Source organism: Aplysia californica, unplaced genomic scaffold (genome assembly GCF_000002075.1).
Source record: "Aplysia californica isolate F4 #8 unplaced genomic scaffold, AplCal3.0 scaffold00008, whole genome shotgun sequence".
In the NCBI taxonomy this organism is placed as follows: Eukaryota; Metazoa; Mollusca; class Gastropoda; order Aplysiida; family Aplysiidae; genus Aplysia; species Aplysia californica.
In genome coordinates this window covers 2,931,299-2,941,451 of record NW_004797278.1, presented here as the reverse complement: position 1 = coordinate 2,941,451, position 10,153 = coordinate 2,931,299, and the positions used below count along the sequence as shown (strand labels likewise).

The 10,153-nt window shown below is 48.1% G+C and overlaps 1 protein-coding gene across 1 annotated transcript; it reads left to right on the top strand.

Moving 5' to 3' along the window:
• Positions 1–1,096: 1,096 nt before the first annotated feature.
• LOC101858147 (myogenesis-regulating glycosidase) lies at positions 1,097–9,368 on the top strand (the record flags this gene model as incomplete). Its single annotated transcript, XM_013082363.2, is given in 6 exon segments — positions 1,097–1,774; positions 3,285–3,419; positions 4,275–4,387; positions 5,157–5,387; positions 5,981–6,224; positions 8,205–9,368. Coding segments are annotated over 6 exon segments (1,629 nt in total), but the record flags the coding sequence as incomplete, so codon positions are not given.
• Positions 9,369–10,153: the final 785 nt, after the last annotated feature.

Below are 10,153 nucleotides of genomic sequence, written 5' to 3'. Positions count from 1 at the left end.
CACACACACACACACACACACACACACGCGCGCACACGCACACACACACACACACACACACACACACACACACGCGCGCGCTCGCGCGCGCACAAACTACTTGCTTATCACACGCACACGCTGAGCATAAAATAATATACACACTCTGGTTCCGAATTTGAAAATGCTTTTCATATGGTCGCTTTTAAGGATAATCGATAACCCAGATTTCGAGGGTTTTCCAGAAATCTTGACCTTCACCAAAAATGGGCACTGCACTGTGCGCTACCTGTAGGAGAAGTTTGGTTTCATTGGGGTGTATATTTATTTGGTTATAGAGAAAACTCTCCTTGTCTTTTAAAGATCTGAACAAGGGGAAAAAACTTTATCTTCGATTTTCTCAAAACAGCATTTTTCGGGATAGCCCCCTTGTCATTAAAAGCGAACACTTTACTGCACTTAACTTTTCCGATCCAGCGGCCATTTGGGTTCTAGCCCTTCGGTCTGTCGATATAGTAAAGAGTTTACAGGTTTAAAAGCGAACAAATATGAGGAAGTTTTCAGTACATTCATAAATGAGAATTTTAGGACCCGGAGGCAGTATATATACAGTCCGGGCTTCCCGGAACAGTACCACTGACAGAAGTGTCTTTAGGTCGTTCACATAGGGGCGATATTAACATGTTCTTATGAACAGTAGAATTGTAAATGAGCTGATTCATAAATGTCATGCTCATACTGTTCCGGAACAACATAGGGGGAACTGCTGCTTTTTTCTTTCCTCATCGTTACTATCGTCATTTTTCCTCTACTTCTTTTGTATGTTTGTCTCTCTCTTATGAACTGCTATTTCCGGGGTGCCTTGATAGTCGAAGCAGACTTTGTGCTGTTGAAGCTAGAGAGGTGAGCAAAGTAAGCCGAATTCCCCTTTTGGACTTCTCTGTTGACATCCACCGTTTTGCGCTCATATGACCGTATGTAGTTGTGAGCGCCGTAAAACGGAACTAAAAGACAGTCCGGGGGCCGGACACACATACGTCTTGCCTCAGTCGTGAACATCAGTGTGTTTCCCTGTTCTTTCTCACCCTCCCCCCCCCCCCCTCCCCCGCCCTAACAGCACGTACCGTACGACTGTCTGGAACTAGGCCACGCCCACTGGTACGGGCCGTCCAATCAGAGCCAATCAATCTTCCCGATCCGCGGCAGCTTCGTGTTCCAGCCCGACCAGTACACAGTGGGCGGCAATGGAATCTTTAGCCACGCCCTCGATTTCTATTGGCTCTCCTCCAGCGGCGCCGCCCTCTTTGTTCGTGGAGACAACCCCATCCAAATCCAGTGGAACCGAACCGGCGAGAACCGACTGTGCCTGCTGTCCAACTACACGGGCGCTCTGTACACGCAGGCGAGCGCTCTAACCTCCCCACTAATGAACTACACGCTGTGCCAGGGCACGCAGCCGGCGAGCACGCACGCATTCATGCGCAGCATGTTCCCCAAAATCACGTTCCCGCCCCACCACGCCCTGCACGACAGCTATTGGTCGCTGCAAGGCTCGAAGGGTGGGGCTAACGTCACTCAGCAGGATCTGCTGGATCTGATTGGCCGAGTCGGGTCACGTGGTGGGAGCTCTGTGTCTGTGGACGGTGACTGGCAGAAGTACCACGGTGACCTGACCTTTGACCCCAAAGTGTTCCCTAACCTGACGGAGGTCAAGGAGGCGGTGGAGGGGAGTGACCTTCGTCTGACCTTGACTGTCAACCCTTACTTCCAGTATCAGAGCAGGAACTTCCACACGGTACGATCATCATCATCATCATCATCATCATCATCATCATCGCCTTTCTCACTCTGTATCAGGATATAGGCCACGGACAAACACTTTCTCACCATACACCAGGGTATAGGCCACGAACAAACACTTTCTCACCCTACACCAGGGTATAGGCCACGGGCAGACACTTTCTCACCCTGCACGAGGGTATAGGCCACGGACAAACACTTTCTCACCGTGCACCAGGGTATAGGCCACGAACAAACACTTTCTCACCCTACACCAGGGTATAGGCCACGGACAAACACTTTCTCACCCTGCACCAGGGTATAGGCCACGAACAAACACTTTCTCATCCTACACCATGGTATAGGCCACGGACAGACACTTTCTCACCCTGCACGAGGGTACAGGCCACGGACAAACACTTTCGCACCCTGCACCAGGGTATAGGCCACGGACAAACACTTTCTCACCCTGCACCAGGGTATAGGCCACGGACAAACACTTTCCCACTTTCCCTATCCTGGGCTAGTCGCTTGATGTCACTCCACGTCTTAATACTTTTGTGCACATTCACTTCAGTGACTCTTTTCCAGGTCCCACGTGGTCTTCCCCTTGATCTTTGTACCTAGTGGGTTCCAATCTAACACTTTCCTTGTTATGCAGATGCCTCACTTACTGAAAGTGTGTCCAATCCTTCGCCAACGTCTTCTTCCCACCTCATCTAAGACTGGGCTCTGTCTCATTCTTCTTAGAGGTGCAATGCTCTACCTTTTATTGGAAACATAGATAGGTTTGCTCCTTGTTGCCCATCAAACATCTATCGTCCTTATCTCACATCTTTCTTTCCTATCAAACATCTATCGTCTTTATCTCCCATCTTTCTTTCCTATAATCATCAAACATCTATCGTCTTTATCTCCCCTCTTTCTTTCCTATTATCATCAAACATCTATCGTCCTTATCTCTCCTTTTCCCCTATCAAACATTAATCGTCGTCATCTCTTCTTCTTTCCTATAAAACATAATATGTCGTCCTTTTCTCCCCTCCTTCTTTCCTATCAAACATCTATTGTATTTATCTCTCATCCTTCTTTCCTATCAAACATCTATTGTCTTTATCTCCCCTCCTTCTTTCTTATCAAACATCTATTGTCTTTATCTCTCATCCTTCTTTCTTATCAAACATCTATTGTCTTTATCTCTCATCCTTCTTTCCTATCAAACATCTATGGTCCCTAGCTCTTCTCCTTCTTTTCTCCGTATATTGTGATCTTTTATTAACACCTGTACTGTACGCCACTTTCATGACCTATACCTCGCGACCTCAATGCTTTCTGACTTATTATCTCCATTTTTTAAACATTAAAAATATGACTTCTTCTTCTTAAGCTCACTCTTTGTTGTGAACTGTTTTCATTGTAAAAAAAAATATGGAGATACGACAAGAAAGCACTGAGGTCCCGACCTGTTGCAAGTGCCGTAAAACTCAAACACAAACCCTAACCTGTGCGTCCTGTGTGCCGGGCAGGGCGTGGAGCGCTCTCTGTTCGTCAACGACGCCGGGGGTCACGTGACCGGACTGACCGCTGCCCAGGGCGGGACTTCCGCGGCCCTAAACGTGTTCAAGCCAGAGAGCCGGGCCTGGTTCACGGGGAAACTACAGGTGAGAGTAGTACAACAGGTGAGACTGGTACTACAGGTGACACTGGTACAACAGGTGTGACTGGTTCACGGGGAAACTACAGGTGAGACTGGTTCACGGGTAAACTACAGGTGAGAGTAGTACAACAGGTGAGAATGGTTCACGGGGAAACTACAGGTGAGACTGGTTCACGGGTAAACTACAGGTGAGACTGGTACTACAGGTGAGACTGGTTCACGGGAAAACTACAGGTGAGACTGGTACTACATGTGAGACTGTGCCTGGTTCACGGGGAAACTACAGGTGAGAGTAGTAGGCCTACAACAGGTGAGACTGGTTCACGGGGAAACTACAGGTGAGAGTAGTACAACAGGTGAGACTGGTTCACGGGGAAACTACAGGTGAGACTGGTTCACGGGGAAACTACAGGTGAGAGTAGTACAACAGGTGAGACTGGTACTACAGGTGAGACTGATACTACAGGTGAGACTGCTTGGTTCACGGGGAAACTACAGGTGAGACTGGTTCACGGGGAAACTACAGGTGAGACTGGTACTACAGGTGAGACTTGTCTACGGGGAAACTACAAGTGAGCTGGACAGTTCAGGAGCAGTGAAGGGAACAGGAAATCTTGAGCAAATTTTCTCTTTACGGATATCAATAAAAATAGAGTGGTATCTCATCTGATCTTACTTTATAATTCGTTGCCATCGTGCGCAAACCTTCTAAGCAGCTAACTTTTTCAAACTGTACTTTTTCGGGTAATAAGATTCTGTATAACATACAGTATGTCACAGTCAAACAATATTTGACACAGGTGAAAAATAAGTACACTAAAACTCAAATGATGTCAATAACTGGTCACTGCTTCCCCAGACACTGCGGTCAGAGCTGGGACTGTCGGCCTTCAGGCTGACCTATGGTCAAGCTGGCTGGCTGCCCTACAAGCCGCACTTCGGACACAGTCACGCCACGCCGGACATGTACAGGTGGGTGGCTGGCGGGTGCACTGGTGTGGTTTGCTTCTTCTTTCATATATAAAAAAACTATCGTCCTTCTCTCTCCTCTTATGTACAGTAGAATTATAAATGGGCTGATTTATCAATGTCATGCTCATACTATGCCGGAACAACACAGGGGGAAGTGCGGATTTTTCTTTCCTCATCCTTACTGTCGTCATTTTTCCTCTACTTCTTTTGTATGTTTGTCACTCTCTTGTGAACTGCTATTTCCGGAGTGCCTTGATAGTTGAAGCACACTTTGTACTGTTGAGGCTAGAGAGGTGAGCAGAGTAAGCCTGATACCACTTTTGGACTTCTCTGTTGACATCCACCCCTTGATGCTCATTTGACTTAATGCAGATGAGAGCGCCGTAAAACTTTACTTAAAAATAAAACATAATCACTTGACCTATGCCCTGATCACATGACCTATTTCCTGACCACATGACCACATGATCACATGATCACATAACTTATATCCACAGACAGTTTGATCACATGATCACATAACCTATGTCCTTTTCACATGATCTATGACCTATGTCTTGATCACATGACCTATGTCCACAGACTGTTTGATCACATGACCTATGTCCACAGACTGTTTGATCACATGACCTATGTCCACAGACTGTTTGATCACATGACCTATGTCCACAGACTGTTTGATCACATGACCTATGTCCACAGACTGTTTGATCACTTGACCTATGTCCACAGACTGTTTGATCACATGACCTATGACCTATGTCCACAGACGCTTGATGGCGGAGAGTGTGAGTTCTGCCGGGGAGACCCTCGTGTTGGACCACACCTCCAGCTCCCAGCACGTGCCCGCCCTACTTCCGGTACACACACGCACAAAGGTCAAAGAAGGTCAGGAGTGCATCGTGGACGTCCTTGAGACGGCCTTCACCTTGGGCCTCATGGGATACCCGTTCCTGATGGCGGACGGGGTGTCTGGACAGGATGGGCAACTGCCTGGTCGGTGAGTTGTGAGTGCGTGGGTGGGGGAGGGAGGGGGGAGGGAGGGGGGAGGAAGGGGGAGGGAGGTGAGGGTGGCAGGGGAGGAGGTGAGGGAGGGGAGGAAAGGAAGGGTGATACGGTGTGGGAGGGAGGGGAGGGGGTGAAGAGGGGAAGGAAGTGAGGGAGGGGAGGGGAGGGGAGGGGAGGGGAGGGGAGGATAGGGAGGGGAGGGGAAGGGGTGAGGGCTGGGTGCACAACAAAATCTAGATCTAGATTTAGATACGTTTATTCATCAAATACTCTCTCTCTCTCTCTCTCTCTCTCTCTCTCTCTCTCTCTCTCTCTCTCTCCGGGCTAAAATTAATAAATTATAGTAACACTAGATCTACACACCGCCCGAGATGATCAGTTGCCTTGCATTGTAACCAATGGAAACTACCGCTCGCTCAGCGAGCCAATCACAATCCAACATTTTTGGGGTCCACCTAGACACCATGACTACGTAGACCCCAATTGGAGACTACTTAGACACTTCCTATATGCAATTAAATTGTTGGTTTTATTTTAATGTTATATTTTATTAATTTTTATTTCATTTTTTCAAACTATTCCCAGAGACGTGTACATCCGGTGGCTACAGTTGAGCAGTTTTTTCCCCGCGCGACAGTTCAGTTTCCCGCCATGGCGCTACGACCAGGCGACTCAGGACGCAGCCGACAACGCCACCTACTGGAGGGCGGGGTCTGTGACGCAGGCGTTGCTAGGCGACGCTGTCCGTGACGACACAGAGAGGGGCGTGCCTTTGTTGAGACCGGTGTGGTGGGCGGAGTCTGGGAACCTGACGCTACATCATATGGAGGTGGGTTGTGGGTGGTGGTGTGTAGGTGGGTGGTTGTGGCTGGATGGTTGTGTGGTGGGTGATGGGTGGTGGGTGGTGGTGTGTTATGGTGGGTGGTGGGTGGTGGTATGGTATGGTGGGTGGTGTGTGGTGTGTGGTGTGGTGGGCGGAGTCTGAGAACCTGACGCTACATCATATGGAGGTGAGTGGTGGGTGGTGGTGGGTGGTTGTGCGTGGTGTGGTGGGAGGTGGGGGTGTGTGGGTGGTTGGTGGGGTGATGGTAGGTCGGCGGGGTGGTGAGGGATGATATTGTTGTTTTATAATCAAAACGAAGACCATCTGTCTAGCCATTGTCCGTCCAAGGCAGCATGTAGCCCTCCTACAACGTCCCCCCACTCTCTTCTATCAGACGTTTTTTTTGTCCAGGAAGTACCAGCTTGATCTCGGATGTCATCGTGTCACTCTTTTCCTGGACTTTTTAAAGATCTTTTTCCTTTTCTTGACCATTGTTAAAGAGGTGCTTGAAGAAAGATTGGGGGGCAGGAGAGCCAAAGAAAGACAAAGAATAACATGGATGGACAACATAAGAACATGGACTGGACTGGATATGGCAGAATGTGCAACGGCAGCTCGCAACCGTGAAAGATGGAAGGTCATTACGCGTCAACCTCTGAGTCAGAGATGACACCTCCAGGTATCCAGGATCTTCTTTCAGCGCACCTTTGTGTCCATTTGTTATCTTCCCCTCTTATCCCGTCCTCGTGAACGATCTAAACTGTGCCGATTAGGGTGTAAAACACCTCTTTAATGAAACCCAACACGTGTTCCCAACATACCTGCCACTGTACTGTTTTCCCACTTAGCTCCTCTCGACACTTGTCTTTGCCCGAAAGAAAATAGGCTAACACTAACAATGTCACCTTAGCAGAGACTGAGCCCACCATGTATGAACTTCACGGTGACCGTTAAGATAGTTCCAGTAGGGAATGAGATAGAGGGTGCCCACGTCCCTCGAAACTCATTGGAGCAGAGGAAGATAGGATTAATGCTAACATTACTTAAACGCAATCCCACAACATCACTCATCACCACCATTATTTATAAAACTATCATTGCTCTCAGATCAATGACTTACATCTACAAACCAGGAATCTCTATCTGTAACAGATACGTATGATACTAATAGTATTGGAACACTATCATACGCAATTTTTTCTACTAATCAGATGGCGTCAATGTCATATAAAAGGGAATCAGGTATATAAGGCGGAGATCTCGAGCAGTCGACGTCACACTTGTCTGTCCCAGGCCACGTCCTCCAATTTCTGCACATCTAGGCCGTGGGTGGATGCCTTCTCTCTTATTGTACCTCTATAGTTTCCTGTTGGTATTTCCCGCTTTCTCTTTCTAGTTGTTTTCCAATAGCATGTCTGAGAGGGCAATCTTGTTTTCGGCATTCTCAGAACATGTTCCAGATATCTCCATCTTTTTTTAAATTTTTATTGTTGTGTTGATATCTTCTATTCCAGCTCTTTCCAACGCTTCATTATTTGTAATAAATTCATTCCATATGGTCGCTTTTAAGGACAATAGAGCTAACCCAGATTCCGGGGGTTTCCAGAAATCTTAACCAACACAAAAAGTGAGCATTGCCCTACCTATAGGAAAAGTTTGGTTCCATTTGTGTGTATATTAATTGTTTGGTTATAGAGAAAACACTCCTTGTCTTTTAAAGAAACTGAACAAGGGGCAAGAACTTTTCCTTCGAATTTCTCAAAACAGCATTTTTGGGGGTAGCCCTATGTGCTTGAAAGCGACCAAATATACGCACCAATGAAACCAAACTTCCCATTAAGGGTGGGCAATGCCCACTCTTGGTGTTGGTCAATATTTCTGGAAACCCACAAAATCTGGGTTAGCCCGCTTGTCCTTAAAAGCGACAATGTAAAAATGGGCAAGGGGAAAGAAACCCTGACCAACACGTGTTTGTCTTCCCGGCAGGTGAAGGACGAGTTCCTGGTGGGTCCTGACCTCTTGGTGGCGCCCGTGCTATGTGGAGGTCAGAGGTCACGTGACGTGTATCTTCCCGCGGGGATCTGGGAGGACTCCAGGGACGGCACCTTCTTCCAGGGACCCACGACTCTCACAGACTACCCCGTGCCACTGGAGCAAGTGGGGCTCTTTGTGCGACGGACGGTGCGGGGACACAACAGGGAGGTGGAGTTGTGAGGGGCGGGGGCAGACGGGAGGACAGGCAGATGGACAGACGAACAGACAGACGAGCAGACAGACGGGCAGGCAGACAGACGGACAGACGGACCGACGCCACCTTCTTCCAGGGGCCCACGACTCTCACAGACTACCCCGTGCCTCTGGAGCAAGTGGGGCTCTTCATACGACGGACGTTGGGGGGACACAACAGAGAGGTGGAGTTTTGAGAGGTGGAACGACAGACGGACGGGTGGACAGACAGACAGACGGGCAGACAGACAGACAGACAGACAGACAGACAGACAGACAGACAGACAGACAGACAGACAGACAGACAGACAGATAGACTGACGGACCGTGCGGACCAACAACTCTCACAGACTACCCCGTGCCGCTGGAGCAAGAGGGGAACCACAAACACCTACTTCAACATAGTTAGATGACTGTGGTCGGTCGTCATGTCACAATCCTGTGAGGAGTCCACTGACAAAACGGGCATAGTTACAAACTGGAAACTGTGAGGGTGTCAATTTTAAAAGCTCGTGGATTCGTAACTTCAATTTTGTTTGATTGGTGGTTTATTTTATATTTTTGTTTGATGGGAAATCTAACAGCAATTATCAACCAACAGCTGAAGAGAAACACGATTATGAGTCAACAAGTGTTCAAAATTGATACCTTCACAATTTAATTTTCAGTGGACTCCTCATGTGTCTTCCTCACGGTGTTCAGATACAGTGGAGTCCGCTTAAAGTGAACTCTTAGTTGAGACCAGAAGAAAGTGTTCACTTTATCCGAGGTTCAGTATTGTAGAGCTGATCAGACTTCGATCTTCAGAGCGCGCACAGGACACTTACACATCAAAAAGCACATAAATAAAATTAACTCCATGTGGGAACCCCATTGCAGACACTGTCACAACCACGAGGAGACCGTTGAACATCTTCTCCTTCACTGCCCAAACCTGGCAGTTCTTCGAGGCAGGCTCCTACACACACCTACAGACTTACAAAGCCTGCTCTACTCTGGCGTTGACCAGATGACAAGGACATTTGGTTACTTGAGGGAGGCCTTGCGTTGCCAAGAGCGAAATGCTCGAGGCTAGAGGGATTTGAAAACAACAACAAAAACATCCGAGTTTCAGTTTAACCATTTTGGTAGGGTGAAGGCCTAGAAACAGTTGCTACGCGCAGTGGTGGGTCTAGGGTGGAGGTGGTGGGTCTAGGGTGGAGGTGGTGGGTCTAGGGTGGAGGTGGAGGGGGTGGGGTGGAGGGACGACACAGCAGGCGAGCCTAGACAAGAGCTCTTTCTTTCTGATTGAGATTGCAGTCGCCAACGCCGAGCTGGGATTGTCTGCCGATGCCCGAGGCAAAAAATGTTATTTTCACAGCATGGCAACAGTGACACGGTCGGTCCGTTCTTCGCTTTCACTCATTTAGGGCGTTGACTTTATTCTATTTCCCCATGAAACCGGTTCATTTGACCAACTATTTGTTTAACTAAAACAAAAAGCGGTTCAATCGTGACCACAGAATATTGTTCACTTTAACCGATTGTTCACTTAATGCGGACTCCACTATATTGTTTACCTTTTGTTCCTTTTAGTAGTTGTTTTATCTCACTCTTACGTCTTCCTTGTTCGAACACAGCCTTGTATGTTCGTTGTGTGTGTGTGTGTGTGTGTGTGTGTGTGTGTGTGTGTGTGTGTGTGTGTGTGCGGCTGTGAATATCGTATCAGG